Raw genomic sequence first — 15,283 nt, 5'->3', positions numbered from 1 at the left:
GTGTCTTTTCTAATTTTTTGGCCTTTTTATCTGTCAATTAGATTGGTATTTCAAGTGACCTTGTGGTGCAGGTGGTTAACTCAACATGGGTAGAGCAGCTGGCGAAGGCTTCTTTGGAGCCTGTTTGGAGAGACTGTACTATACTGTAACATTTACAGAATAATAAATTACCTGTCAGCCCAGTATATGTAAGGCCCATAGACAGCCATTGAAAACAGATCCGCTGCGTTGCTGGCTGAGGATGACAGTACTATCTCCCGGTCCTCTCCGCTCTCAAGGCTGATCCGCTCTATCTTGTCGGCGCGGGCGTCGCACCAATATAATTTATTTTCCTAGAATACAATGTTGAGAAAATAAACTTCAGGTATATGATGGTGGGAGAGTATCATTATAAAAAGATAACACAAAGCAGAGTGTAATGCCACTTCAGCCAGGAGGATCAGAGGGAGGCTAAAGTGCTGTGTGTGCACTCTGGGGGCCAAAAACACCTGGTCCTCCTGTTTGACTCAGTGGGTAAGAGTGTGGAGCCAGCAACATCAACGTCATGGATTCGATTCCCGCTCGGCTCACAAATACTACAATGCCTGCACCCACTGATTGTCAATAACTTTGACGGCAATCTTTTTTCGATTTTTTTAGTTGTTCAACAAAATCTCTTTCTCTGAGCAATTGTATTACTTTGAAATAATATAATAATATTTTTTTTGCATATAATATAGCTCGGCATTTGTATTATTTATTTTCTACAGTCTTTCTTGCTCATCTTTAACAAGGGTGCCAATAACTTTGGAGATGACCGTATATAAGTTGTTTGGGATAAAAGCGTCGGCATTAATTAATCAATTATATAAACTGGGTGGTTCGAGCCCTGAATGCTGATTGGCTGACAGGTATATCAGACCGTATACCACAGGGATGACAAAAACAATACTGTTTACTGTTCTATTTACGCTGGTAGGCAGTTTATAATAGTAATAAGGCACATTGGGGGCTTGTAAGATATATGGCCAATATACAGTACCACGACTAAGAGCTGTATCCAGGTACTCTGCATTGTGTCGTGCATAAGAACAGCCCTTAGCCATGGTTTATTGGCCATATACAACACCTCCTCAGGCCTTATTGCTTAAATATACCTCATAGTCTATGGAGATCCCATTGGGCCATGCTATTCCAGAGTTGACCAGAATTACTTGGTCTGATCCGTCCAGCCGGGCCCGACAGATGCAGGGGCTTTGGCCCCATTCTGTCCAGAACAGAAACCTGGCCAAGAGGACAACAGAAGGGTAAGAAGAGTCCACAGCCACCACCACCCCCAAACAATGTTCATACTTTACAGTCACCTCATACATCGACAGGAAATGCTTTGGGTTGATCTAATGAGTATTGTTCATAATCGGTAGACCATTTCTTTTTTATTTAGATGCGATATAAAGATCTCTTTTTCAAGATAGAACTGGACCAAGTCAGCAGCATCAACACACCAGTATTAGACAAACAGGCACATGACAAAAATTACATCAATACAATAAGCAGCACGTCAGTAGCAAACATGTACACAGCACAAGCCAGAAAAACAGAGTGCAGTACGACAAGCATCAGAGCTTGCAATAAATCACAGGTCCATAACAGTATCAATGCATAATTCAAGGAGGCTGAACTCCATGCTGGTATGGATGGACAGTGGAGTAGACATTTTCAACTCCCTTTCAGAATACTAATATTGAGGCAAGCAGCTGATCAACGTTCCAATGGTTATGACTTACTAACTGTGAACGCACCAATTATAAATAATTAAAAATAACATGACAGTATGCTCTGGTTCAAATCCCCTCACACAAAATCTAATATCCATAGGGGGCCAGTTGTTGACATATTTCTATATTGGCTTTAATTTAAGCAATCAGCGTGATTGCCACATAAAGTTCTCTCTCTCTACATGAGACCTCAGGGTAATGCATGCATACAATGTTATGAATAATAGGGGTTAGAGGGAGACAACATTAATTAGCCCGGCGCAGGTGAGGCACAAGCTGTGACAGTAGACACACACAGTGCCAGTAGACTCATCTCTATTCTCCTCAGCTGCTTATCCTGGTTCATTAGCATCTCTCATCAGGGGAGGAATCAATAGGAAAGTGCCCTGCAGTCTAAGCTGATGTGGGAAAATGGACCCGTCCTTTCTTTTCCTGCTATTAATGATTGAGAAGCTGAACATGTGAGACAGTGTAATCAGTTATGAATGCAGAGAGTGGGGAAATACTGTATTTATACTTTATAGTTTGCTTTGGATGAAGGGTGGAGAGTTTAGATTTTATTGGCTAGTAATTGCTTGATGTCGTATGTACATTTTGTTGTGTTACAGCCTGAATTTAAAATGGATAAAATGTATATTTTGTGTCGGTGATCTACACAACCATACCCCATAATGTCAAAGTAGAATATTTTGTTGTTGACATTATTGAAAAATGTAAAGCTGAAATATCTTGAGTCAATAAGAATTCAACCCCTTTGTTATGGCAAGCCTAAATAAGTCCACGAGGGAAAAAGGTTCTTAACAAATCACATAATAAGTTGCATGAAGTGATTCTGTGTTCAATAATAGTGGTTAACATGATTTTTTAATGACTACCCCATCTCTGTACCTCACACGTACAATTAGCTGTAAGGTCCCTCAATTGAGCAGTGAATTTCAAGCACAAGTTTCAACCACAAAGACCAGGGAGGAATTTCAATGCCTCGCAAAGAAGGGAATTTGTTGAATTAATTTTTATTTAACCTTTATTTAACTAGGAAAGTCAGTTAAGGATACATTTTTATTTACAATGGCGGCCTACCGGGGAACAGTGGGTTAACTGCCTTGTTCAGGGTCAGAACGACAGATGTTTACCTTGTCAACTTGGGGATTCAATACAGCAACCTTTTGGTTACTGGCCAACACTCTAACCAATAGCCTACCTGCTGCACCGAGATGTGTAAAAATATAAAGAGGATACGCTGAAGTGAGTTATTAATTAGGCTTTGGATGGTGTATCAATTGTCACGCTCGTGTGTATAGACGGACCAAGGCGCAGAGTGAGTAGCGTTCCACATCTTTATTATAAAGTGAAACTTAGCAAAATACAAAACAAACAATAAATGAATAAACGAACCGTGACTGCAGAGATGCTACGTGCACTAACTCAAAACAATATCCCCTAACCCACAGGTGGAATAAATGCTGGCACAGGGTGTACCGGGCTGTGGAGACGCACTGGAGGTCTGGAGCGTAGAGCTGGCACAATGTGTCCTGGACAGATAACAACCTTCGCACGGCAAGTGCGGGGGGCTGGCACAGGATGCACTGGGCTGTGGAGGCGCACTGGAGATACAGCGCAGAGCCGGTGCAGGATGTACTGGACCGAGGTGGTGCACTAGAGACCAGGCGCGCTGAGCTGGCACCACCCGTTCTGGACAGATGCCCACTTTCGCACGGCAAGTGCGGGGAGCTGGCACAGAACGCACCGGGCTGTGGATGCGCACTGGAGACACCGTGTGCATCATCGCAAAACATGGTGCCTGACCGGTCACACGCTCCCCACGGTGAGTACGGGGAGTTGGCTCTGGTTCAAACCCAGGCTCCGCCAACCACCCCGTGTGCCCATTTTTTGGGGGGGGGGCTGCCTCTCGGGCTTCCCTTGTGGTCGCGAACCCTGGTGTCGTCATTGTTCCTCCCTCGCTGCCTCCATCTGCTCCCATGGAAGGCGATCCTTTCCGGCCCGAATCTCCTCTCACGTCCAGGATCCCTTACCGTCCAAGATCTCCTCCCAAGTCCAGGACTCCTTCACCTGGTGAACACGCTGCTTGGTCCTTTGTTGTTGGGATATTCTGTCACGTTCGTGTGTATAGACGGACCAAGGCGCAGCGTGAGTAGTGTTCCACATCTTTATTATAAAGTGAAACTTAGCAAAATACAAAACAAACAATAAATTAATAAACGAACCGTGACTACAGAGATGCTACGTGCACTAACTCAAAACAATATCCCATAACCCACAGGTGGAAAAAATGCTACTTAAGTATGATCCCCAATTAGAGACAACGATAGCCACCCAAACATAGAAAAACTAAACTAGAAACCACATAGAAAATAATAACTAGAAAACCCCCCAGTCACGCCCTGACCTACTCTACCATAGAAAATAAGAGTTATCTATGGTCAGGACGTGACATCAATACAGTCACTACAAAGATACAGGTGTCCTTCCTAACACAGTTGCCGGAGAGGAAAGAAACTGCTCAGCGATTTCACCAAAAGGCCAATGCCGATTTTCAAACAGTTACAGAGTTTGTGATATGAGACAACTGAGGACAGATCAACAGCATGGTACAGTCATGGCCAAAAGTTTTGAGAATGACAGACATATTTATTTTCACAATATACTCCAGAATGTTATGAAGAGTGATCAGATGAATTGCAATTAATTGCAAAGTCCCTCTTTGCCATGCAAATTAAATGAATCCCCCAAAAACATTTCCACTGAATTTCAGCCCTGCCACAAAAGGACCAGTTGGCATCATGTCAGTGATTCTCGCATTAACACAGGTGTGAGTGTTGATGAGGACAAGGCTGGAGATCACTCTGTCATGCTGATTGAGTTCGAATAACAGACTGGAAGCTTCAAAAGGAGGGTGGTGCTTGGAATCATTGTTCTTCCTCTGTCAACCATGGTTACCTGCAAGGAAACACGTGCCGTCATCATTGCTTTGCACAAAAACGGCTTCACAGGCAAGGATATTGCTGCCAGTAAGATCGCACCTAAATCAACCATTTATCGGATCATCAAGAACTTCAAGGAGAGCGGTTCAATTGTTGTGAAGAAGGCTTCAGGGCGCCCAAGAAAGTCCATCAAGCGCCAGGACCGTCTCCTAAAGTTGATTCAGCTGTGGGATCGGGGCACCACCAGTACAGAGCTTGCTCAGGAATGGCAGCAGCCAGGTGTGAGTGCATCTGCACACACAGTGATGGGAAGACTTTTGGAGGATGGCCTGGTGTCAAGAAGGGCAGCAAAGAAGCCACTTCTCTCCAGGAAAAACATCAGGGACAGACTGATATTCTGCAAAAGGTACAGGGATTGGACTGCTGAGGACTGGGGTAAAGTCATTTTCTCTGATGAATCCCCTTTCCGATTGTTTGGGGCAACCGGAAAAAAGCTTGTCCGGAGAAGACAAGGTGAGCGCTACCATCAGTCCTGTGTTATGCCAACAGTAAAGCATCCTGAGACCATTCATGTGTGGGGTAGCTTCTCAGCCAAGGGAGTGGGCTCACTCACAATTTTGCCTAAGAACACAACCATGAATAAAGAATGGTACCAACACATCCTCCGAGAGCAACTTCTCCCAACCATCCAGGAACAGTTTGGTGACGAACAACGCCTTTTCCAGCATGATGGAGCACCATGCCATAAGGCAAAAGTGATAACTAAGTGGCTCAGGGAACAAAACATCGATAGGAAACTCACCAGACCTTAATCCCATTGAGAACTTGTGGTCAATCCTCAAGAGGCGGGTGGACAAACAAAAACCCACAAATTCTGACAAACTCCAAGCATTGATTATGCAAGAATGGGCTGCCATCAGTCAGGATGTGGCCCAGAAGTTAATTGACAGCATGTCAGGGCGGATTGCAGAGGTCTTGAAAAAGATGGGTCAACACTGCAAATATTGACTCTTTGCATCAACTTCATGTAATTGTCAATAAAAGCCTTTGACAGTTATGAAATGCTTGTAATTATACTTCAGTATTCTATAGTAACATTTGAGAAAAATATCTAAAGACACTGAAGCAGCAAACCTTGTAGAAAATAATATTTGTGTCATTCTCAAAACTTTTGGCCACAACTGTATATTAGTGTTTTATTATTCCTGATTGTTATAAACGTAAAAAAAAAAAAAAATCCACTTTGACATTAGAGTATTTTGTGTAGATTGTTGACCAAAAATTACAATTAAATCAATTTAAAAATGTACTTTAAGAATTTCCTATCCTGCAAAAGAAAAACATTGAAACGCCATCTCTTAAAACCTGTGAATACTGGAGAAATCTCTAAATAAATCGATAATGGAGAATGGTCAGATAACAGCATAGTTAAAACCTCTGCATGGGATGTACATTTCAGAAAAACAGATGAGGTGAAGACATAATCAATTGGTGAGAAAGACTGATGATGGGGAGAAAATAAGATCATCTCAGCACAAGGATTTCTTAGGGGCCAGGCATCTAAAAAGGTCTTAATATAATTTGAAGGTGCCCAGAGTTCCAAGACATCAGCACTGGTGGTATTAATAGTAGGATCTAGAGTCAAGTTAAAATCTCCCCCAAGGATGGTCACTGAGACTGTAAGCTTCAGGTCTTCAAAAAAGGATTTATCAAAAGCATTTGGTGCGTAAATGGAGGACAAACATAATGTAGTGCCACTAATAGTAACAGAGGTATAACAATTCTGTCTATCATTGTCTCCCCCAGAGACCCCCACCTTCATATTAAGATTCCTCTTAAATACAATCATAGCACCCTCGGTTTTGTTTGGGGCACAAGAGTAGGCTATTATCTTATAAAATGTGTTCTAAAATCTATTGATATCAGTGGCTTTCAAATGGCTCTGCTGTAGGAAGGCGAAGCCAATATGTTTACATTGTAAGCACTCTAAACATGTTAAGAGTTTAAGACTATCCATGAGTCAGCTTGAGATGTAAATATATCCAAGAGAAAACACTTTGCACAAAGTTGAGATATAAATACTTTAGACAGACACATAAAACCCCAAATTGATCGTGCAGTCTTCAATTGTGAATGCATATAAATTCTATCGCATTTAAAAATGTAATTAAAATAACCAACAACAAAAAACTTCATTGAAAAGGCCAGTATGCCAGAGGACAAAACAGTTTACCCCCGAGAGAGCCACGGCAGTCCCTTGGATGCTGACACAATGTGGAAAAAAATCAAGGGGTGTAAATACTTTCTAAAGGCATTGTAATTATATAATTATACTATATAATCTTGCAAAGATCGTTTTATGACGTTCATTATTACTGGCTATCAAAATCAATTAAAACATTGGTTATTTGGTGATCACTTCTAGGGAATACATTATGTAGCTAGGACGTGTTCATTACATACCAAGCGGGTGGACTTTAAAGTGTTGACTGAAATGAAAGACTGTACACACCCTTTCACCGGGTGCACAGCAATGGCTTTGGGCTGGTCAAGTCCTTCAGCTATCACCACGGCTCGGTACAAGCCACTGAGTCGAGCAACCTCTATGATGTTGAAGCCATGGTCCGTCCAATAGATATTACCTAGTAAACAACACAAACATGACTTTGTACAGTGTTCAACCATTGCATTACAAGTCAGTCAATTCATTACATTTTATGTATGTCTTACTTGAGAAGTATGTCCTATGGCTCTTGTCTCTCTGTATGTCCTACAGTTGCAGTCAAATATATTGGCACCCTTGCACTTTACAATGGAGCAGAATGCTCTGTTGTCTTTTTTTATGGTTGAACTGCTATTTTTACTGTGTATCCACCTGCAACTTACCACAGGTAAGATGTTACACTGTAAACGAGAATCACCTGCCTCCAACCAAATTAATTTGAATTCTGAATAATTTACACATTTCTTTCTTGGTCCTGTGCGGTTGTAAATCAAACAAATACGTGTGAACAATGTAAAAAATAAATAAATGTTAAGCTTATTTTAAAAGAAATAGTGACTCGTGCAAGGGTGCCAATAAACAGTGCCTTCGGAAAGTATTCAGATCCCATGACTTTTTCCACATTTTGTTACGTTACAGCTTTATTCTAAAATGGACTAAATAAATAAAAAATCCAGAGTAATCTACAAACAATCCACTATAGTGACAAAGTGAAAACAGGTTTTTAGACATTTTTGGCTAATTCAAAAAAATATATAATAATAACTTATTTACGTAAGTATTCAGACCCTTTGCTATGAGACTCAAAATTGAGCCCAGTGTCACGTCCTGGGGAGGGGGGGTGTAGCACAGGGCCGTCGTTGACGGCAGCCACCCTCCCTTCCCTCCCTTTAGTTTAGGGGGTTTATTTTTGTATTGGGTTTTCTTTATGTTGGTGCATTCGGTGTATGCACCTTTGGGGGGGGTAATGTCACGTCCTGACCAATATTTAGGTATTATATTTGGACTTGGGAAGAGATACTGGTCGGAGATACTGGTCGGAGATGGCCCGTGGAAGAAGGCTGGGGTGGAACAGGAATGCTACGTTGGGACACGTCTGGCTAGGAAGCCGAAGAGGCACCCCCAATAATTTTTTTGGGGGGGGCACACGGGTAGTTTGGCTGGGCGTAGGAAGAGCCATAAGCCAGCTACCCGTGAGTGCAGGAAGGGGCGAAGAAGGTGGAGAGCACCGTGTTTCGCACTATCTCGCTCATACGCACGCACAGCCCAGTCCGCCCTGTACCAGCACCCCGCTTGTGCAGGGCTACTAGTTCCATCCAGCCAGGACGGGTTGTGCAGGCGGTGCGATCACGGCCACCTATGCGCCTCCATGGCCCAGTCTTTCCGGTTCCTGCCTCTCGGAGTATCCCGGAAGTGAGTACTCCCAGTCTAGCACGACCAGTACCAGCAACCCGGACCAAGCTTCCCAATAGTCAGCCTAGTCCTGTTCGGCCTGTTCCTGCTCCCCGCACTAGCCCTAAGGTGCGTGTGCCCAAACTGGCAGATCCTGTACCAGCCCCACGCATCAGGCATCTAGTGCGTCAGCCCAGCCTCGCCAGTCTGGTACCGCCAGAGCCGCCCGCCAGTCTGGAGTCGCCAGAGCCGCCCGCCAGTCTGGAGTCGCCAGAGCCGCCCGCCAGTCAGGAGTCGCCAGAGCCGCCCGCCAGTCTGGAGTCGCCAGAGCCGCCCGCCAGTCTGGAGTCGCCAGAGCCGCCCGCCAGTCTGGAGTCGCCAGAGCCGCCCGCCAGTCAGGAGTCGCCAGAGCCGCCCGCCAGTCAGGAGCTGCCAGAGTGGCCCGTCTAGCCGGAGCTGCCAGAGTGGCCCGTCTGCCCGGAGCTGCCAGAGTGGCCCGTCTGCCCGGAGCGGCCAGAGTGGCCCGTCTGCCCGGAGCTGCCAGAGCGGCCCGTCTGCCCGGTGCTGCCAGAGTGGCCCGCCTGCCCGGAGCTGCCAGAGTGGCCCACCTGCCCGGAGCTGCCAGAGTGGCCCGCCTGCCCGGAGCTGCCAGAGTGGCCCGCCTGCCCGGAGCTCCCAGAGTGGCCCGCCTGCCCGGAGCTGCCACAGTGGCCCGCCTGTCCGGAGTCTGCCTGTGACCCGGAAGCGAAGGGGTCTGTTTGTGACCCAGGACCGAAGGGGTCTATTTGTGACCCAGAACCGAAGGGGTCTGCCTGCGACCCGGGACCAAGGGGGTCGGCCTGCGACCCGGGACTGAGGGAATCTGCCTGTGACCCAGAACCGGGTGAGTCTGGCTACGTTCCCAAAATATAATTAATTAACTGTGAATGTAATGAGTCTGCCTACAGCCCGGGACCGAAGGAGTCGGCCTACGACCTGGAACCGAAGGAGTCTGCCTACTGTCCAAAGCCAAACAAGTCTGTCTACGGTCTGGAGGGCAGTAGGCCAGAACCGAAGCCACCTCCAATATAGGTGGGTTGGGGAGGGGGGGTGTAGCACAGGGCCGTCGTTGACGGCAGCCACCCTCCCTTCCCTCCCTTTAGTTTAGGGGGTTTATTTTTGTATTGGGTTTTCTTTATGTTGGTGCATTCGGTGTATGCACCTTTGGGGGGGGTAACGTCACGTCCTGACCAATATTTAGGTATTATATTTGGTCAGGACGTGGCAGAGGTATATTTGTTTTGTATTGTGGGGTTTTGTGTGTGGTGTAGTGGGGTGTGTTAGTTTTGGTATAGGTTCTAGGTTTGTTTTTCTATGTGTAGTTTTGGGTGCTGGACTCTCAATTGGAGGCAGGTGTTTCTAGTTGCCTCTGATTGGGAGTCCTATAAGTAGGTGTGTGTTTGTTTGGTAGGTTGTGGGTAGTTGTATTTTGCACTGCGTTTATTCTGCCGGTAAAACTGTCACTAGTCTTTATTCGTTTTCTTGTTTTTTCTCCGTGTTCACATTCATTTAATAAATTAAGATGATGAGCACTAACTCCTCTGCGTATTGGTCCACGTTCCTTTTTTTTTTCCAAGATGGCGTAGCAGTTCAGACGTCCTCTACCCTCCTCTTGTCGTGTCCCGTGTATATATATATTTACATTTTTTTTTTCTTCACTTATCTTTATATATATATATATTTTTTTAAATTATAAATACTCAACCTCAAAGCACTCTCCTGCAACCCGCCTCACCAATTTAAAAAAGAAAGTATTATTTACCTCATCTGAATTCCACAACAGAAGCTAGCAAGTGTTTAGCCATTTTCACTGGCTAACGTTGAAGTTCAGCTAGCCACGGTTAGCTGTCCTCAGCTATCCATTAGCTCGAAAAGCTATCGCCAGTTTTTGTACAGCGCGACTCAGACCAGAGCATACCGGACCTATTCTCTCTCCTTTCCCCGATTTCTACCGCAGGCTCTGGACATTTACACCTGGATCTTGCAGCTAACTAGCTGCTACCTGAGTGACTATTGGCAACGTCGATCACGGAATTAACACACATTATTACGGAGCTAGCCAGCTAGCCAGCTGAAGTGTTCCGTCAGCCACTCCTGGGCTATTCCTGAGCTAGCCAGCTGAAGTGTCTCCTGGGCTACAACTCACCTATCCTGACCCGTTTTACTGCCGATGCGGAGCCCCATTGGGTCTTCACGACTGGACCACCGACGTTATCTGCCCGAGGGAGTTATCCAACTGGCCCCTCCGTCGCGACGTAACCTGATCGCCCATCTGCGGCCCGCTAATCGTTAGCTGTCTTTTCGGCTGCGATCTGAATAGGTCTATCGGACACTTTTCTTGGGCCACTATAACTAACTATTTTGCCAACTTGGACTGGTCCCCCCTTCCACACGGAACCCCACTAACCCACAGACGGAAACGCACGAGGTGGCTAAAAACAGACCTCCCTCCCATCTTCCACCAGCTTGCTACCTATGGCCCGGCTAGCTGTCTGAATCTCACTGGACCCTTTGATCACTCGGCTAAGCATGCCTCTCCTTAATGTCAATATGCCTTCTCCATTGCTGTTCTGGTTAGTGTTTATTGGCTTATTTCACTGTAGAGCCTCTAGCCCTGCTCATTATACCTTATCCAACCTCTCAGTTCCTCCACCCACACATGCTATGACATCTTCTGGTTTCAATGATGTTTCTAGAGACAATATCTCTCTCATAATCACTAAATGCCTAGGTTTACCTCCTCTGTACTCACATCCCACCATACCTTTGTCTGTACATTATACCTTGAAGCTATTTTATCGCCCCCAGAAACCTGCTCCTTTTTCTCTCTATTCTGGACGTCACAGACGACCAATTCTTATAGCTTTTAGCCGTACCCTCATACTTATTCTTCTCTGCTCCTCTGGGGATGTAGAGGTGAATCCAGGCCCTGCAGTGCCTGGCTCCACTCCTACTCCCCAGGCGCTCTCTTTTGATGACTTCTGTAACCGTAATAACCTTGGTTTCATGCATGTTAACATTAGAAGCCTCCTCCCTAAGTTTGTTTTATTCACTGCTTTAGCACACTCTGCCAACCCGGATGTCCTAGCTGTGTCTGAATCTTGGCTTAGGAAGTCCACCAAAAACTCTGAAATCTTCATCCCTAACTACAACGTTTTCAGACAAGATAGAACGACCAAAGGGGGCGGTGTTGCAATCTACTGCAGAGATAGCCTGCAGAGTTCTGTCCTGCTATCCAGGTCTGTACCCAAACAATTTGAACTTCTACTTTTAAAAATCCACCTCTCCAAAAACAAGTCTCTCACCGTTGCCGCCTGCTATAGACCCCCCTCGGCCCCTAGTTGTGCTCTGGACACCATATGTGAACTGATTGCCCCCCATCTATCTTCAGAGCTCGTGCTACTAGGTGACCTAAACTGGGACATGCTTAACACTCCAGCCATCCTACAATCCAAGCTTGATGCCCTCAAGCTCACACAAATTATTAATGAACCCACCAGGTACAACCCCAAAGCCGCAAACACTGGCACCCTCATAGATATCATCCTAACCAACGTGCCCTCTAAATACACCTCTGCTGTTTTCAACCAAGATCTCAGCGATCACTGCCTCATTGCCTGCACCCGTAATGGGTCAGCGGTCAAACAACCTCCACTCATCACTGTCAAACGCTCCCTGAAACATTTCAACGAGCAAGCCTTTCTATTCGACCTGGCCCTGGTATCCTGGAAGGATATTGACCTCATCCCGTCAGTAGAGGATGCCTGGTTATTTTTTTTAAATGCCTTCCTCTCCATCTTAAATAAGCATGCCCCTTTCAAGAAATTTAGAACCAGGAACAGATATAGCCCTTGGTTCTCCCCAGACCTGACTGCCCTTAACCAACACAAAAATATCCTGTGGCGTTCTGCATTAGCATCGAACTGCCCCCGCGATATGCAACTTTTTAGGGAAGTTAGAAACCAATACACACAGGCAGTTAGAAACACTAAGGCTAGCTTTTTCAAACAGAAATTTGCTTCGTGCAACTCCAACTCTAAAAAGTTCTGGGACATTGTAAAGTCCATGGAGAATAAGAACACCTCCTCCCAACTGCCCACTGCACTGAGGATAGGAAACTCTGTCACCACCGATAAGCCCACTATAATTGAGAATTTCAATAAGCATTTTTCTACGGCTGGCCATGCTTTCCACCTAACTACCCCTACTGCATTCAACAGCACTGCACCCCCCACAGCTACTCGCCCAAGCCTCCCCCATTTCTCCTTCTCCCAAATCCATTCAGCTGATGTTCTGAAAGAGCTGCAAAATCTAGACCCCTACAAATCAGCTGGGCTTGACAATCTGGACCCTTTCTTTCTAAAATTATCTGCCGAAATTATTGCAACCCCTATTACTAGCCTGTTCAACCTCTCTTTCGTGTCGTCTGAGATTCCCATAGATTGGAAAGCAGCTGCTGTCATCCCCCTCTTCAAAGGAGGTGACACTCTTGACCCAAATTGCTACAGACCTATATCCATCCTACCCTGCCTTTCTAAGGTCTTCGAAAGCCAAGTCAACAAACAGATTACCGACCATTTCGAATCCCACCGCACCCTCTCCGCTATGCAATCTGGTTTCAGAGCTGGTCATGGGTGCACCTCAGCCACGCTCAAGGTCCTAAACGACATCGTAACCGCCATCGATAAGAAACAATACTGTGCTGCCGTATTCATTGACCTGGCCAAAGCTTTTGACTCTGTTAATCACCACATCCTCATCGGCAGACTCAGTAGCCTTGGTTTCTCAAACGATTGCGTCGCCTGGTTCACCAACTACTTCTCTGACAGAGTTCAGTGTGTCAAATCGGAGGGCCTACTGTCTGGACCTCTGGCAGTCTCTATGGGGGTACCACAGGGTTCAATTCTTGGGCCAACTCTTTTCTCTGTATACATAAATGATGTCGCTCTTGCTGCTGGTGAATCTCTGATCCACCTCTACGCAGACGACACCATTCTGTACACTTCTGGCCCTTCTTTGGACACTGTGTTAACAACCCTCCAGACGAGCTTCAATGCCATTCAACTCTCCTTCCGTGGTCTCCAACTGCTCCTAAACACAAGTAAAACTAAATGCATGCTCTTCAACCGATCGCTGCCTGCACCTGCCCGCCTGTCCAGCATCACTTCTCTGGACGTTTCTAACTTAGAATTTGTGGACAACTACAAATACCTAGGTGTCTGGTTAGACTGTAAACTCTCCTTCCAGACTCACATCAATCATCTCCAATCCAAAGTGAAATCTCGAATTGGCTTCCTATTTCGCAACAAAGCATCCTTCACTCATGCTGCCAAACATACCCTCGTAAAACTGACCATCCTACCGATCCTCGACTTCGGCGATGTCATTTACAAAATAGCTTCCAATACCCTACTCAACAAGCTGGATGCAGTCTATCACAGTGCCATCCGTTTTGTCACCAAAGCCCCATATACTACCCACCACTGCGACCTGTACGCTCTCGTTGGCTGGCCTTCGCTTCATAATCGTCGCCAAACACATTGGCTCCAGGTCATCTACAAGACCCTGCTAGGTAAAGTCCCCCCTTATCTCCGCTCACTGGTCACCATAGCAGCACCCACCTGTAGCACGCGCTCCAGCAGGTATATCTCCCTGGTCACCCCTAAAGCCAACTCCTCCTTTGGTCGTCTCTCCTTCCAGTTCTCTGCTGCCAATGACTGGAACGAACTACAAAAATCTCTGAAACTGGAAACACTTATCTCCCTCACTAGCTTTAAGCACCAGCTGTCAGAGCAGCTCACAGATCACTGCACCTGTACATAGCCCATCTATAATTTAGCCCAAACTACTACCTCTTCCCCTACTGTATTTATTTATTTTATTTATTTTGCTCCTTTGCACCATATTATTTATATTTTATCTCTGAACTTTCTTCAAACTACAAATCTACCATTCCAGTGTTTTTCTTGCTATACTTTATTTACTTTGCCACCATGGCATTTTTTTGCCTTTACCTCCCTTATCTCACATCATTTGCTCACATTGTATATAGTCTTATTTTTTATTTTTTTTATTGCATCATTGATTGTATGTTGTTTTACTCCATGTGTAACTCTGTGTTTTTGTATGTTGTCGAACTGCTTTGCTTTATCTTGGCCAGGTCGCAATTGTAAATGAGAACTTGTTCTCAACTTGCCTACCTGGTTAAATAAAGGTGAAATAAAATAAATAAATAAAAGTTCTCCGACGATGATTTCGCTATATCGTCTGACGACGAAGATTTCTGTGACACTCAGGTGCATCCTGTTCCCATTGTTCATCCTTGAGATGCTTCAACAACTTGACTGGAGTCCAACTGTGGTAAATTAAATTGATTGGACATGATTTGGAAAGGCACACACCTGTCTATATAAGGTCCCACAGTTGACAGTGCATGTTGGAGCAAAAACCAAGCCATGAGGTCGAAGGAATTTTCCGTAGAACACCGAGACAGGATTGTGTCGAAGCACAGATGGCCTCCATCATTCTTAAATGGAAGAAGTTTGGAACCCCCAAGACTCTTCCTAGAGCTGGCCACGCTGCCAAACTGAGCAATCGGTGGAGAAGGACCTTGGTCAGGGAGGTGACCAAGAACCCGTTGGTTACTCTGA

The 15,283-nt window shown here is 45.5% G+C and overlaps 1 protein-coding gene across 1 annotated transcript in view; it reads right to left on the bottom strand.

Moving 5' to 3' along the window:
* The window catches only part of LOC106574298 (low-density lipoprotein receptor-related protein 1B), a 133,531-nt gene that overhangs the window by 77,843 nt on the left and 40,405 nt on the right, over positions 1 to 15,283 (bottom strand). The window contains exons 25-27 of the mRNA XM_082962410.1: positions 7,212 to 7,341; positions 1,137 to 1,263; positions 172 to 332 (exon numbers count right to left, since the gene is read on the bottom strand). Of these exons, the coding sequence (XP_082818536.1) occupies positions 172 to 332; positions 1,137 to 1,263; positions 7,212 to 7,341 (418 nt within the window). The remainder of the gene's footprint in view (positions 1 to 171; positions 333 to 1,136; positions 1,264 to 7,211; positions 7,342 to 15,283) is intronic.

The sequence above is a fragment of the Salmo salar genome, chromosome 16, assembly GCF_965601325.2.
Source record: "Salmo salar chromosome 16, fSalSal1, whole genome shotgun sequence".
Classification (NCBI taxonomy): Eukaryota; Metazoa; Chordata; class Actinopteri; order Salmoniformes; family Salmonidae; genus Salmo; species Salmo salar.
This window is presented reverse-complemented; position numbering and strand designations above follow the sequence as displayed.